Here is a 16,607-nt window from a genome sequence, read left to right as displayed (position 1 = left end):
TCATCAGCTGTCTCTCTTTCCCATGAACACATCCATGTCTGCATCTTTGATGCGTTCTCCCCTCAGAGTTCAGCCTTCCAGAGATTTAGTTAAGGTAAGCACTAGTGGACCAACCAGCAAGACTGCTTCTTCCACTGCTGTTTGACCTTTAAAGAGAAAGCATTATTGTGTGTGTGTGGAAAATACACTTGGAATTCAAACCAAGAAAGTTTTGGAAACAACATAAGTTTCTGATTTCCTCTTTGCAACACATAAGGCAAACATACATGCGATCAGTCCTGTAGCTCATTATCAGAACACACGTGCTCAATTAAGACTGCAGCATCTCAGCTACTTATCTTTAATCCTAATTTTAAGCCAGCGCTCTCCTGTGTGTTTAAAGATGACCCACTATTTTTAGAGATGCAAAGATAGGTATGTAAATACACACCATGCTATTGAGCAGCTTGTAAGGTATTTCACTTTTAAAAGGAAAGGGAAAAGGCTGTATCTCCTAGTGATACAACCTCTATCCAAGTAACTGATAGAAGTGCAGAGGTAGGGCTAACCTAAAACGAGCTTGGGAATGGCTGCAGAATAAAGGCTCCCAGACACAAAAGTTCATTAAATGGCTTGGAAGGGACCTTACAACCCACCCAGCTCCACTCACCCCCCCCACCACCACCATAGGCAGGGCTGCCACCCACCAGCTCAAGCTGCCCAGGGCCCCAACCAACCTGACCTTGAATGCCACCAGGGAATGGGGCACCCACAGATTCTGCGTGCAATCTGAGACTAAGTGAAGGCTTGCACTGCCCAGTAGGGCTCTGCTTCATCACAACCCACGGTACCAATCCTCGGTACAGGCAGGAATCCCTCAGGGATTTCTCAGTGGCAAATATTTATGCTAAAATCACTTGTAATTACAATAGATTTGAAACACTTGTCATTAAGTGTTTGCTTTTCTTCCACACCCCCAGGCCACCCATAGCATCACTTGTTCACATTCATCTAACTTCATGTCCCTGCTTCCCCCCTCCTCACTGGGGAAAATAAAGCAAAGAAACTCAGTAAAGGCTCTTGAATGAACTTCCAGTTCCTCACACTAGGAACAGAAAGGATGGGAAAAGAACACAAGTAAAATTATATTCTTTATTCATTCCATTTTAGCTGAGAATATTCCTATTATACAAATACTGTATAAATTCCAAAATCACAATATATTACAAAATAAAAAAAGTACAAACTGCCGTACTTAATAAATATATCTAACAAGTTAATCAGAAAGTAGAAGAAACAGAATTCAGCTTGGAAACATTTAAATGTTTGACCCAGCAAACCATACAAATCTCAATTTAAATACTTTTTAACTCAAAATACCATTCCTGATTTCTTATATAGAAAATAACATCCAATGAATAAAATGTTGTGATCAGATAACGATTTGTTGGTGCAATACAAGCGCCAAAACAGAAGCATGGCTCATACAAAAGACACCATAACTCCAGAAACAGGAACACAAACACCGAGGTGCAGCCAAGGCAATTACTGCCAAAGCGGTAGGCTATTATCTAGTCACAACATTCTATTGCAAGTTAATGTTCTGTTATTACAGATAAATAACATAAATGGAGCAGAGGGTGAGCCAACCAGGCAACGAGAGGCCAGTTTACTCAAAACAGTAATTAAATACAGAAGAGTCAATTGCTCCGTGCGCGGTGCACGTGGAGCTGCATTCCAGCCGGCTCAGAGGACCTGTTCTGTACTCGAGGCAGAGAAAGCAACTGTTCTGAAAGCAGACTTCTACTTTGCTGCGCTTGAACAACTACTATTGTTTTGCCAATAGCCACGATGCTTTCGCCAGTTTGGGAGGGTCATTTGACATCAGCTTCATTAGGTAGAAATATAAGGTTTATGGGTAAAAAACACAGCAAAAAATAGCTGTTACATCATAAGCCTTATTTACAAAAATCGTTACAAATGTTTTTTGGCTATACAGCTCAAAGCCAGATACTAACATGAGATGTAAAAGATGGACGTAACAGTTTAAAAATGTGCAAAAAATACATTCTCATAGAAAATAGAGAAACGGTGAGGAAGGGAGACAAAACGAACACAGAGAACCTGCTGGCAAATAATCCGAGGCTATGTCTCTACAACAGAATACTACAAACACACTTGGATTTATCCCCCGCGATCTACCGCTCGTCTCAGTCCGGGGTGCTGCTGCTTCATTAAGGATTAAGGCATCACCATCACGGCCAGCACGCTTCCACCCATCTGTCCCCACAGCCCTGGTCCCGGGCGGCCTCACGAGCAGGCGTTCTGCTCGATGTACATCTTGGACAGGGACACGGCCATGGACTTGGCCAGCTCCTCATCCCGCCGGCGCTGCACCTGAGTCTGCCTGCACCAGGCCTCGTACTCGGGGTTGGGGCAGACGCGGTCCAGCACGGCGTCGTAGTGCCCGTTGCTCAGCCAGCTCAGCCAAATGCTGGGCCGCGTCGGGTCCTCGGGCCCCAGGTAGTGAACCATGGTGGAAACGGTGGGGCTCTCGGGCCGCCCGCCCGTCGTCAGGTGGATGTTGACGTTCAGCATCTGCCCCATGGCCAGCAGCTCGGGGTAGCCGGCCCAGGCGCCGTCCTGCGCGGCGGCGATGAGGAACTCCCCGACGTCGCCCTCGATGATGGGGCCGAAGTGGTCCAGGTGGTCGGCGATGTAGTGCACCGTCTGCTCGCGGAGCTCGCCGTGCAGCCGCTGGTCCCCGTACACCGCTTTGCAGACGGCGCGGTACAGGCAGTTCCCGTCGGGGATGATGTGGAAGCGGAATCGGCCCTTCTGCCGCAGGTACCGGTCCTGCTTCTCCACTTCGGCCAGGTACAACGCCAGCTTCTCGCTGCGCTCCGCCCGCCGCGCCGCGCCCGCTCCTCCGCCGCCCTCCTGGTCCTCCCCGCCGCGCTCGGGCTGCGGGCCGGGCTGGCTGGCGGCGGCCTGCAGCGCCTGGCAGTGCTCGCTGAGCCGCAGGCTGCGGTTGCTGGGCTCGTCGGCGCCGCTCTGCACGACGCCTTCCAGCCAGGCGCGGCCGTGCGGAGCGGGCTCGGGCCGGGGCAGCAGGCGGATGGGCACCACGCGCTCCAGCGGGCGGCGGCGGCTGACGGTGAGCTGCGCGCAGGAGCTGTACTGCGGGACGGCGGCGGCGGGGCCGCTCGGCATCACCTCCAGGCAGGACGAGAAGGCGGGCATGGCGGCTGCGGCTGGGCCCCCGGGGCTCGGGCCGTCCTTGGCGGGGCTCTCGGCGGTCGGGCTCGGGCTCGGCCCGGCGGCGTCGCTCGCTGCCTCGGCGGAGGGGGGTCCCGGCGGGATGGAGACCTTGAAAACGGTCGCCGCGCTCGGAGGGGCCGTTCCGCCCGCGGGGTAGTGGGTGATCACGGAGCTGTAGAGCTGCATCCTCGGCTCCCCCGCGGGCGGCGCTTTATAGGCGGCGCCGCCGGAGCAGGGGCGGGGAGCGGCGGCGGGGGCCGCGCTGGGGCTGGCCGAGAGGATGAGCCGCCCGGGTAAAAATAACCCGGGGCATCGCCCCCCGCCCCGCCGCCCCTCCCCTGCCCCGCGCTGCCCGCTGGGCCCGGCGGCAGCCGCCGCAATTCTCACTGCGCCACAAGCGGAGCCGCACGGCCGGCAGGACACGCCCCTACGCGGGAGCGCGCCGAAGAGCTGAGGCCCTTCTGGAAGCTGCTGGGGGCGGAGCGGCGCCGTGTTTACAGCGGGGAACGAGCACGTTGGAATGTGGGGCGGGGATTCCGTAGGGAACGGCCCCCGGCGGGGGGGGATGGGAGCGATGGGAGGATGTGGGACCCACTGGAGTTTTCCTTTGGGAAATGCGAACCATGTGTGTGTATACATGAAACTACGATATAACTCATCGGTTACAATGCGCTATGTGTACATGTACATGTAAAACTACGATATAGGTCATCGGTTCATAACTGGAGAGGACAGATTGAAAATGCAACTCCCAAAGACCACTTTGGTGGTTGTTTTATTGATGTCAGTGGCGTCTTACAATCAACACGACTTTTTGCCTTAGTTGTGCTATAAATAAAGCTGCATGTCACCCGTCAGACACGAGCAGTGATGTTATCTGCACACGCTGCATGTGATAACGTTGAGTAAGGAGCCCCACTTCGTGCTGGGTTAACACAGGCATCCAGTCTTACCACAACAGAAAAGTGGATATTGTGTTTAATTTCAAAGTTATACAGGAATAATATATAGATAGATAGATAGATAGATAGATAGATAGATAGATAGATAGATAGATAGATTTCAGGATCGACTTTGGGATGAATGATTTGAGCTTTAGTTCTGCAATCCAAGCAGGAGGAAGGAGAAAAAGAATGGGTGGGGGTGGTAAGTACTATATATCCAACAGTATTGCTTCCAAAGTTGAGGTGTAAGAGGTATATCAGATATGAATTGTAAGGTCTTAATTACCTGCCACAGCCAACAAGTTGATGCCTTTAGAACAAATGGTGATGTGCTTTAGCCAGGAGCATTTCTGGCAGCCTGTTAACAGGAGGATAAAGTATTACAACTGCTCTGAAATTACAGAGTGACACTCGGATGTCAGAATGTTCAGAACTTTGATTTAAATATAGCTTATGAGATCAGCCAGTGAACCTTTATTTCTGGACAAATCATTTCTTAGAGAGTAAAATATACCGATCAAATGGTGCTAAACTGAAACACTTTCCAGTGAAGGGCAAAGATGGGCAGCTCTTTCTGTTAGAGAATAGTAAATAGATCCAGCAGAATAAGAGCATTTCTGTTATAAATGAGTGCTGCATTTTGAATACTTAGTGCCACAGTTCTCTTTCTCTTAGGATGACATAGAAACTCCCAGTAATGACAGTTCTGCTCTCCCAAACTATTGGATCATTCTACAAACAGGTATCAGTAACATCAGTCGCATGTTTTCACTTCAAATATACATAGTAACCTTCCTAGTACTGTTAAAATACAATCAAAATCTGTTACTAGGTAACTGAGCAACATAACAAACAGTTCTACCACTGTATGAGAGTTAATTGCATATTGCTTTTAACATACTAATTACCTCCCATGTGAAGTAAATAGAAAGAGAAGTTCACCTCAGCACGTTTTACCTGTGTTATTAAATACTGACAGTGTAACGTGGCAAACATTTTCTGTGCCTGAGCATCTAGAGTTAGTCACACACATTTGGCCTGGGTGGAATCCAATCTTTCTAGAAATCAATGGCAAAAATCCCATTGAACCTCTGCAGCACAAGCATTTCACGGCTAGTTTTCAGCTTTCATGGTAGGAGTGACCACCAGTCAGCACTTACCTGAAAGGTCATTCAGTAAATGTCTGGCATCTGTTTGCAATAATAACAATGTCTTAACCCGTGCTTCAATCCAAGGTCACTAGATGAAGAAAAGGGTGGAAATAGAAAGGAATGATGAAGTGCTGTGAATAAGTTCCTGTGAGTATTAAATTTCAGGGAAGAATTTGAATATAAGGCTATCTGTAAAAGGAAGGAGCACGTTGTGGTGCCTTTTGCTGCCAGGAAGTGCTGATTTGTTCTTTCTTTGAGCTGCATGTAGAGCAGCCACTGCCTGCATACTGTACCACATGAGCACTAGAACACTTTGGAAAGCAAGCAGAACACTATGGAAATGCCTTTCACTGTCTTGTGTAGTGTTCCCAGTCTTCTGGCTCATTCAGGACAGGCAAATGTAAAGCCCTTTGCTAATGCAGAATAGACCTTAAAGCAGTCCCTGTGGTAACAAAGCATAAGCATCTCTTGAGGTTAAAGTTTCTCCTGACATAATCATTAGCACTGGTTACACTGCACATTCCAGGAATGGTTGAGATGGTTTACAAGGCAAACCACAAGCATAGAAACAGCTGTGGAAAAACAGTGGCATTCAGTGACGTAAAACTGGATACCTAAGAATGGAACTACTTCTAACCTTGACGAACAAATTAATTACATCAGCAGGATCATTTATTAGTGAAGAAGGAGAGAGAAGTTAAATTAAGTGACGTATTGAATGACACTGAATAAGCATTTCCACAGCTTTTTACTTATGATAATGTAACTGTGCTTCAGCCAAACATATTTCTGGCTGAAGTATTTCGTACTATAGTTAAATGAACCTGTGTAGATGTCATAAGCCAACAGCACTGACAGATTCTGCTGTTTCTACCCCGAATCTTTTTTCCTACTCCTTATGACAGTTTGGGGTTTTTTTTGTAATGATTTCATACTTTGTTCAACCCTTACTGTATCACTAACATGAAATGGAAAGTAAATGTATCAGTAATTACTTCTGAGGTATACATACGCTGCACAAAACAAGGGATGTGTCTCACAATTGCCTCACAATCTGTTGTTTGGTTTCTTCAATACTCTCAGGTTGAAATCATATCACTGTATGGGTGCACTGGGCATTAGAGATGTAACCTGCAGCATGACATCACATGGCAAGAGTGGAAAAAGGGTTGCTGATGATAAATATAGACATTCACTCACGCTTCAGGGTCTTGGATTCACATCCCTTTTGATAAGTGAGCCTCCAAATGTGAGCTCTGACGCAGGTCAAGTCTGTCTCTCATTTCTACTCAGTGTGTAGATGGTATTTGTGATGGTCATTGTGAATAGGGCTCAAAGATGATGTCAGAATATAAAAAGGAATCATAAATGCTATTTCCTCTGAGAAAAAACAGTGGTAATAATGCAAGGTAAACAAGCTCTGTAATGCATACAGGATTTTAAAAGAGCTATCTTATAATTTAATAAACCTCAAAGAATATAACAGTGTTTGCAGTGCCTGTATTTTGTTATCAGTTATAGGAAGTGAAATAGTTGCCTTCCCTCCCTTTTGTGCTGGTTAATGGTAATTTTAGGATTGAGGAAAGTTATTCTGGCTCCTAGCAAGAGCAGAACAGGGTTCTGAACAGAACAGTCTGTGAAGGAAGTAGAGGAAGTGGGTAATACAAAAATAACAGAGGCCGGATATCATTAATAGGTAACTCCTGATTAAAAAAATAAATAAACAACAACTTTTAAGTGTAAAATAACATTAAAAAAAGGTGCAGTACTACAGGACCAGCTACTCCTGAAGTAGAAACATAACTTCAGTGAGGTACCAAGCAGCCAGCATTTCCACAGGTGGCCTTAGAGCAGAAAGGCTTTGGAGACTGAGACTAATTATAAGGACAGTCTCACCTGCCCTATCCTCTAAAACCTTGCAATAGTCAGCTTTCCCTACCATTCTTCCATTGGCAAGCAGCAGCAGGAGGTGTCATTACTTCACACATGGATAAGCGTAGCAGAAAACCACACTGCAAAGTTTGTGTTTTCAGAGTCATGGAACAGCATCTAATTAAATAAAATACCTTTGTTGTTCCACTGCTTGGTCCATCCTGTGGGAAAGGCTTATGGTTACATGCAGTGTAACCAGCTCAACAAGTATTGTTCTAGCTCCAAAGGAATTTAGGGGAAGAAGCTACCTCATCACAACACCAACCTGTTCTGTTTCCACCTACACATGACAGAGCTAACTGTTAAGGCAAGGTCAGATTACAGCTGTTTAACTCCACTATCTAATGAGAAAAAATAACACAGGTGGAACCATTACAGAGGAGGGGTGACATCAATTCATCCTTATTAATGTCCTACTCTGTAAATAATTAAACCTTTCCTAATCTAGTTTGTTGTGGCTAAATATACAAACACTATTATTTTTCTGATTCAATATTGCTTCAATGTTATAAGATATAATTATAAGTGAATTATAGCAAATATTAGTGATTTTATACCAGTAAACAAAATGGTATCTTTACTCAATTTAATTGTACTGAAAAGCAAAGTCATGTTTCTGCTGCTTTGAGTGAGTATCTGTAGACAGTTCTGAGGATTAGAACAAGAATTGAAAGGTGGCTATGGGACTCATGAAAGGGGAGAAAACTGCAGATAATTTAAAGGAATCATTATGCTGAAAGACATTCAGTAGTGGAGATCTTTAAAGATCAGTCTTAAGGCTGACTTTAATATTTTCATTAATTATCGTGCCATATGGTGTGCAGTTTACTTCCACTAGTGGCTATGGAGCTGAGCAGCATTTTTACAATATACATTTTTGAAATATCGTGTAGGAAACAGTTGGAGACTAGAAATTGAGCTGCTTTCAAGGATAGATGAAAATCAGTGTTGCAAATGGAAGACATTCACTGACAGGTGAGTATTTCTGCTATTAGCAGAATATCAGCTGTGGGAAATCATCAGGAGCAGAGACCCACACATGCTATTCAACCATGGAATCATCGTGATTTCATCACTGTCACTTCATCTGGATATCTATTTCTGACCAGCGTTGCTTAAGGACATTACATTTTGACTGGAACATGAGCAAAGGGGGATTGAAATGATCAAGTGCATGAGTGACAACAAGAGACTAACCATTCTTGGCTGGCTTTATCTGGCAAAGGTTGAAAAGGGCTCCTCATAAATACTTGACAGATGAAATACTAGGGAGTTAGAAGAGCTGATGAAGTTAAAGGACAGCACTGGCCAAAATGAAATAGATACAACCTGGCAATGAATAAATTTAGACTTGACTCACAGCCTTAGCTTTCAGATATGACATAATTGCAAATGCTTCTATGAAAGGATACTGGTAACAAAATACTTGCAGCCGTATGTTGAAATCAGGATGGCCTGTGAATGCAAGGACCATTTTGGCTTAATAACAGTGTAGCAACAGTAAAGACTTTGATCTTAATGTGCAGTAAAATATCAGCCTGCTTCTTTGTTCCACTTATTTTTTCTTCCCCAAGGGATTTATGATCTGTCATCATCTCCACCTGCAAATACATCTCTCTTCTGAAAGTGCTACTATACTTTTTCTTTTTTCCCTCACCCCAGTTTTCTGAGGGATTAACATCGTTACTTTGAACAAAGAGCAACTGTCTTCTATATTTTGTTTGAAGTAGGCTGGCCTTTGAAAGGAGCTATGTGCATGAAGATCTGCTCACTTTTTCCAACACAGACAGAATAAAATAGACTTACTATGTTTTTCTCAGGTCAAAAAAATGCCCGTTATATACAGGAGAAAAAATAGGAAATACACATATTTGATTTGTCGTACTTGCGTTGCAGCCTTCTCTACCTGGTTTTCTGTAATAAGGGACTAAGATAAATGTTGGTTGTAAGAGAAAACATCAAGAACTGTTAACACAGAAGCCTGGTTACCTTGGAGACTCTGTTAGAAATTAACTATTGATGACTGTCAGTCAAACAAGGTAGAATATGTAAAATGATTACAATTAGAATTTGAAGCAAAATCTGAGGTAGAACAAAGAGGAGACATTTACCGTGTACCGCCAATTCCATTGTGTCACTGAATGTGGACATTTCCAAGCTTCAGAAACAAGCAGGCATACCATGTACAGACACAAAAGCTTTACTGTTCCATTCTGACATAATAGACCCATGCCCTGTTTTTGTTAAGTAACAAGCAAGTACCTTGTTTTAAAAACTGCTGTGTGCAAGTGGAAACATCAGCTCCTCAAAGGTCACATTCATCTGAGCTTGGTGAGGAGCAGTGCAGACATAAAAGCCCCATCTCTCACATGGGGATCCAAAGAAGGCCCTGGCCCACTAGTGAAAAAACAGCTATCCCAGAGAGATAGCCAACTATCTTTTGCTAAGTTAAAGCCAATATTTTATTGTGACACGAATGCTAGTATTTAAGATTTGTCAACAGCACCATTTCAAATGCATTTTCAGCAGCTTCAAACTAAATTAGAATATCATAAAATCTTTCAGAGAATTGGATTAACAAAACAAATAATCACATAACTTGATTACTATCTTAAAAGATACAGTAGCTAGCCTCGTCCAGACTATACAGCAAAGACATTTCTAAATACACAAGGTTATCATAACTGCAGTAATTACAGTGTGAAGCATCAAGCTACTTAACATAAACACAGTAGTTAGGACAGCATGACCAGGCTGTAATCAATACTAAGAAAACAACCAAGTCAGGATGAACTCTATCACAAGAAAAATGTTGGGTTTCCTATGTTCACAAATAAATGTGAATCACTTGATCAGTTCCCTGAGAATACCAAGCCTGAGAATACCAGTCAGAAGCATCAGTTTAAACTATCACTCGGCATTAACATAATAATGGCATCTACCTTTTCATACTAAGTCAAACAGCATTTGTGAAAGCAGTAAGTGATGATTACCTTTTTTAGCTAGTATAGCTAACTTAGTAAATTTCTTACCAATTACATTTCTTTGGTATAGAGATGGCTTTGATCTCATCCTTACATTCAGACTGAGAACAATTCTAACATTTTAAATTTCACTTGTTAGTTTGTATCTTTTCTTACTTCTTCTGTTAATAAAAATGTTTCATTTTCGAAGCTTAGTTTTTGAAGTTTAAGGCAATTTTTTTCTATAAGCCACATGAATCCCATACACAGAGGGTAGTAAGGTTTCACTCACTCTAATGACTCCAAATAGTACAAGTGATTTATTATTTAAACTATGTCTGCAATAACTTCTGGTCCATAAAGACTATATATCACACTGAACGATATATATAGATATATATAGATATATATGATATAGAATGATATGATGGAGTGTTAATCCTAGCAAAAACCAGAAGGGCTCTTCCTGTTTAAAAATCCTTGTGATTTCTGTTATGTAGGACATTATTTTGCTCCTACATTTAGAGAGCTGTTTATTCTTAAACACTTGTTTTCTATGTGCAGTCTGAGTTTGAGCAAAGCTGAAATGAATTTTAGTGTAAATACTAAAGTTATTGAGACCAGAGCACTACGGATCATATAGTGCATTCAAACATTAATAACTAAATTGTTTTTCCAGATGGTCCATACACTGTTGGACTTCTGTCAAGGGAGAATTATGAGAAATCAACCATTTCAACACTAAAATGCCAAGCAAACAGACACTAATAACTCACATTTTACATGATCTTCTATCCTGCAGTCAGAATCTGCAAGAAATTGCATTTTCTTCTTCTGCCTCTGCCACATAGGCCACTATTCCTTATTTGTTTCATCTTTGGTTCACAGTCTCACGTACAAAGAGCCTCATTTGGGCTCCTCACCTCCCCATTCACACAGCTGGAGCAGGGAGGGCTGGGTTAAGCCTGAGGCCATGGACATGCTGAAGGAAGTGCTGCATTGGGCGCAGTGATATATCGTAAAATCTCCTCTGAAACACGCTCTGATGCCCCTGAGGCAGATGCGTTCCCTGGCCTGGCAATAAGTGAAGCATTCAGGTTGAATACTAAGGAACGGCTTAGTATCCCAACTCAGGATAACCTAATCATTCCGTACGGGTGAAACAAAGGCAGTGCTCTCAGTGTGAACATACCGAGCGGCCGCCAACGGTAACACAACGCACACAGCACAGCACAACCTGCGCCATTACGGCCACTTCCGCACCGTGAGCCGCCGCCGATCGGAAGCTCCGTCCTCCTGTTTCCGCCCCTCTGCTGCGGGGCGGCCGCTGGCTGCCATGTCTACTGCGGGGCGGGGCGGCCCGCTGCCCTGGGCCCGCCTGCTGGCCCCGACGACGTTGGAGCTGCTGGCGCTGCCTTGCGGCCTGCAGGGGATCGAGCGTCGGTGAGGGCTCACCGGCCTGTGGTGGTTTTATTTTGGGCCTCTCAGCGCCTCTCAGCTTGCTGTCCGTCCGGCCCGCTCAGTGCTGTGCTGTGCCTCTTGCTGCTGCAAGTGAAATGATTAAAACATACTTTATAGCTGAATTGTTCAACACGGCAAAGTTCAAGGTTTTGCACTTGGGCTGGAAGAACCCCAGGCACCTGTACAGGCTGGGAGGAGTGGTCCTTGAGAGCAGCTCGGCAGAGAAGGACCTGGGGGTCCTGATGGATGAAAAACTCAACATGAGCCAGCAGTGCGCTCTGGCAGCCCGGAAAGCAAATGGGATCCTGGGCTCCATCAGGAGAGGGGTGGTCAGCAGGGATAGGGAGGTGATCGTCCCTCTCTACTCAGCTCTTGTGAGGCCCCATCTGGAGTACTGTGTCCAGGTGTGGAGCCCTCAGTACAAAAAAGATATGGAGATTTTGGAAAGGGTCCAGAGGAGGGCCACAAAGATGATCAGGGGGCTGGAGCACCTCCCCTATGAGGACAGGCTGAGGGAGTTGGGTTTGTTCAGCCTGGAGAAGAGAAGGTTGCGGGGTGACCTCATTGCAGCCTTTCAGTACCTGAAGGGAATTTACTCCCAGGAGGGGAGTAAACTCTTCGAAAGGGCTGATAATAGCAGGACTAGGGGAAATGGTTTTAAGTTAAAAGAGGGAAGATTTAGGTTGGATGTTAGGGGGAAGTTCTTCACTAGGAGAGTGGTTAGGCCCTGGAACAGGCTGCCCAGGGAGGTTGTGGATGCCCCGTCCTTGGAGGTGTTCAAGACCAGGTTGGATGGGGCCCTGGGCAACCTGATCTAGTAAATGTGTATGTTTGGTGGCCCTGCCAGGCAGGGGGGTTGGAACTACATGATCCTTGAGGTCCCTTCCAACCCGGGTCATTCTGTGATTCTGTGTGATTCTGAATATATATTATTAATATCCATTAAGACTGATTAACCTGCAATTGCTGTTCGATTTAAGTTGTTTATTCAAATGGATTTTTTGTTACAGGCATTCCATTTCAGATGATTTAAACATAGGATATCACAGCAGAGATCATGCAACACAAACAGATATCAAAGAAATACCGGAATTAAAGGAATTAGCAATTGCTACACAAGCTTTAATCGAGGTAAACTAGGAAGATATCTGAGTCTTTATCATGTTGTAGAACAAATACTTTTGTCACTGTCACCTGTTTTATATAACACTTAGTCTATTTTCATATAGCATATATATGAATTTTTATTTTCAGAATATGCCAACATAAAAATATTGATAGGTGAATTAGAGGCTGGGCTACTCAGGATAATGAGAGAAGATTTCATCAAGATTATCGTTGTTTAATTTTTAAAGTGATAAATTCTAAAGTCTCAAACCTGTCAGATTATGGCTGAGTGTGGCAATAAATGGGCCTACCAGTTCCATTTATATTTGCCTTCAGTCAGTTATGAGTGACCAGGTTGGACAGGGCCCTGGGCAACCTGATTTAGTAAAGGCGTATGTTTGGTGGCCCTGCTAGGCAGGGGGGTTGGAACTACATGATCCTTGAGGTCCCTTCCAACCCAGGTTATTCTGTGATTCTGTGTGAGTGTAGCTAACGTGCCCTGCTGCTTCTGCTTTGTACAAATCATATACAAAGTTAGAAAGAAGATCCAGATGGCATTATCTGCACTTGCTTAGGTAGATGTGTAATGTAAACAGAGTCTTACTGGAATTAAATGCTTAGATTTTGGAGGGAAGATGCAGTCCATAATAGGAAAAGTAAAGCTTTCTTAATATAAATGTGAGTTTGTGAAGATAGATGCCTCTAGGGACCTGTAGAGGGAGATCTGTTACATCAAAATGGTATGTTGCTATCTGTCCCTTCACTGTTAAGAAATTACAAAAGAAGATGCTTCAGGATATGAAGCAATCATGTGTGCAGGAAGTTTAATTTCCTTGGAGGAAAACAAAAACAAACAAAAAGCAAAACAAAACAAACAAGCAAACAAACAGAAAACTCATGTCTTTCCAGATCATGAATAGTGTGTAGATATAGAGAATAGCAAAAATTCAATGTTTTTGGTTCTGCTTATATTTCTACCTTGTGCCTCACAAAGGCTTGTGAGTGTTTTGCTCATCAAAGTCAGTGGAAAGACAGACTACCAGCTTAGGTTTTATGAACATGTTTTGCCCACTTTCTAGGATTCCATTGTGATACTGATGTATCCATACATCTGTATGGATCTCTGCTGCAGGACCTAACTAACGACCATCTGGCAGAGCCTTGAGTATTCCAAAAATAGTGACTTCCTGAGGAAGTCATGCAGCCATGAATATTCTCTTCAGAACTGCAGGTTTCTGAGGGGCATTTTTAATTTGGCAGCAAGCACTGTACATGTGGATGCAAACTATATCGAGGGTCAGTTCTCGTTATGCTTTCTTAGCTTGTTGTTATTTAATTATGTATTTAATATTGTATAAGTCAAATTTTCTATTTCATGAGTTGTAGTTTTCTAAATTTCAGCTTTCCGTATTTAACTTCCAGAGTAGTGATACAGTAGAGTGGTGCCTACAACAAATATTGCATCTTTGACATATTTGCTACTTTTGGCACTGCAAAATGTTTTCACTTTGGCACATTTTGTAATTGATGTGCTTTTTATTGGGGGGGAGGGGGGTTTCTTTGTTTTTGTCATGTTTTGTTTGTTATAGATGGCTTCTCAGTACTTTGTTTAACAGTCAGATATTTTATTTGAGTCTCAGTTGACACACTAGGGAACCTACTTTTTGTCTCATGGAAGTAACTTTTAACTGAGCAGGGCAGCTAAAATTCTCATGCAGTGAGTGCAGATCTATCTTCGTAGTCAGTGAAAATGTCTCGGGATATGATACTTTGGCTCTGGTTTCAGAAGGGAACGGGTTTCTGTCACCTACACCAGCCCTGCATAAATGTCTTTTATACCCTGTTTCTTATGACACTAAGCCACATGTGCCTGAGGAACCGGATCAAGTGCCCCTGAGTTCACTATGACAGAAAGTTATTCGTTTGTTTCCTATGTACATAGATACCAAATTAGAAATTTTACTCTGCATGCTGAAACCCGTGCTGACTATCTAAGATGTCCAAAGCATGGACATGAAGCAGGGAGCTCCTGCCAGTGTAGAGACACGTGCTATTCTGAACTGACTGTTGCAGACCAAAGGGGATACCACAAGAACTGCATTAGATGCTTGTGTTTAGGTGAATAATTGGCACTAACAGCATCTTGAACAATTTACTTTGTGTGTATAGAATAAGTAATAAGAAGTTATAAGAATAAGTAATAACAGGATTTTTATTTTTAGCTCACTCATTCCCTCCAGAAAGATTTGCTCATCTACAAAAGCACCATTCAAGCCCAATATCAAGAAAAAATTGAAGAGAAAGCTTCAAATCTCTATAAATATGTGAATGATAGACTGAGAGACATTGAGACTTGTCATAAACGGGTAAAGAGAAAAGTTCTTGTTCAGTTAAGTGTCAGCCTTCACTAGGTGCCAGTTCTCATCTGTATATCATTGTTCTGCTGACTGATGTTTTATTTAATGAAAAATAATTCGCAGAAGTATTGAAAATAAGCAGATAAAGCAAAATATTAATACAGATTTTTTTAAATGACTAAGTTGTCTTTTGCAAATTTGCAATTAATAAAACATGGATTACATTGTACTCTGCATATTAACAACCATAGCTATGGACATCTTACATTCTAGTGCAGTTATTTCTAAAATGCATCTATATACATTATTTACAGTTCTTCTCCATGTATTTCTTTGAAAATATAGATTCACCGATCTTTAGATAGTAAACCACTGCCCACGCCAGCATTAATGCTCCTAGGCAACTAGTGAGCACTCACTACCAAGAGAGAAACAAGAGTCAACTTTCAACCTTCAAGATGTTCAAGCTTCTGATGAGAGCATATGAAAAGTAGAAGTTTAATTAATGTGTTAATTCCTGTCTTAAATATATTTAATAAGTGCTTGTCTTTAAAGCGGTTCGGAATCTTCAGTTTCTAGAGGAAGAGATACGGTTTCATTAATTAGCCAAAATCTAAGAAGAGACTGAGGAATGAAGGATAAAAAAGGAACACAAATAAAGTGTTTTCTCTTTCACAAGAGCTTCAGTAGTATTTAATTTTCTTAAGTTAACAAGAAGGCATGATGCAAGGTTTTTGGCCTCTGGTTTTTGTTTATTTGTTTGCTTGCTTGTTTATTTTAGTGATTGCCTGCCTCCTTTTTTTTTGTACATTAAATTCTAGAAAGAAGTCCAACTTCGACAAAGTTACCAACAACAGTTATGTGATGCGCTGGCTGTTCTCAGAGCAAAAACTGAGGTAGGTTTTAACCATTCACAAGGTTAAATTGTGAACTGCCGATTGTACTAGTGATAGGTCATAAGCCGATTTTGACAATGTCTGGAGAAGGATGTATTTGTGTAATACATGAAGGCTAAGCACATAAATCACATCAAGTATAAAGAAAATAGCACAAAAATGCATTTTTTATGCAACCTGTTTGTCCCCTCCCATTGTGTTGAACTGTGCAGTTCTGCATATTTGAATGTTGTTTTAGAAGAGACAGAGGATATGACTGACTCTCTTCAGAAGCAGAAACATAGTAGTCACATGTAATACTGCTTGGTTCAATCAGAAATGAATATGTCTCAGTAGATTTGGAAACTGAATGCTCAGGCTACAAGAGAAGGATGACCAATCATGTACACTCCTGGTGACTTTTTACTATGCTCTAGGAACTGTGCCTTAAGCTTTTGTATCAACAGATTTCAAAGTGTAGTACAAACACTAAGAATGATCCAATTTAGAAAGTTTGGAACTTAAATTGTATCTTTGTTTTGTTATAAAAATGAGGTTACGAGCTGAAATGCAGGTG

The 16,607-nt window shown here is 42.8% G+C and overlaps 2 protein-coding genes across 2 annotated transcripts in view; one reads left to right on the top strand and one right to left on the bottom strand.

The window, feature by feature from the left end:
* Positions 1-1,117: 1,117 nt before the first annotated feature.
* Positions 1,118-3,676, bottom strand: OTUD1 (OTU deubiquitinase 1). Its single transcript, XM_032443065.2, has one exon. It carries the CDS (start codon positions 3,424-3,426, stop codon positions 2,290-2,292), a length of 1,137 nt encoding a protein of 378 aa, XP_032298956.2. The 5' UTR covers positions 3,427-3,676; the 3' UTR covers positions 1,118-2,289.
* Positions 3,677-11,428: 7,752 nt separating this feature from the next.
* The window catches only part of C2H10orf67 (chromosome 2 C10orf67 homolog), a 35,966-nt gene continuing 30,787 nt past the window's right edge, over positions 11,429-16,607 (top strand). Inside the window, exons 1-4 of the mRNA XM_015853298.3 lie at positions 11,429-11,673; positions 12,702-12,822; positions 15,021-15,164; positions 15,977-16,051. Of these exons, the coding sequence (XP_015708784.2) occupies positions 11,567-11,673; positions 12,702-12,822; positions 15,021-15,164; positions 15,977-16,051 (447 nt within the window). The 5' untranslated portion in view covers positions 11,429-11,566. The remainder of the gene's footprint in view (positions 11,674-12,701; positions 12,823-15,020; positions 15,165-15,976; positions 16,052-16,607) is intronic.

Source organism: Coturnix japonica, chromosome 2, assembly GCF_054131305.1.
Source record: "Coturnix japonica strain WE chromosome 2, WE-NBRP24, whole genome shotgun sequence".
Taxonomy (NCBI): Eukaryota; Metazoa; Chordata; class Aves; order Galliformes; family Phasianidae; genus Coturnix; species Coturnix japonica.
Note: the sequence above shows the minus strand (reverse complement) of the source record. Positions and strands in the feature narration are given on the sequence as shown.

Excerpts from the sequence above, each read along its gene's own strand:
- OTUD1 (XM_032443065.2), bottom strand. The coding sequence starts at position 3,426 with ATGCAGCTCTACAGCTCCGTGATCACCCACTACCCCGCGGGCGGAACG.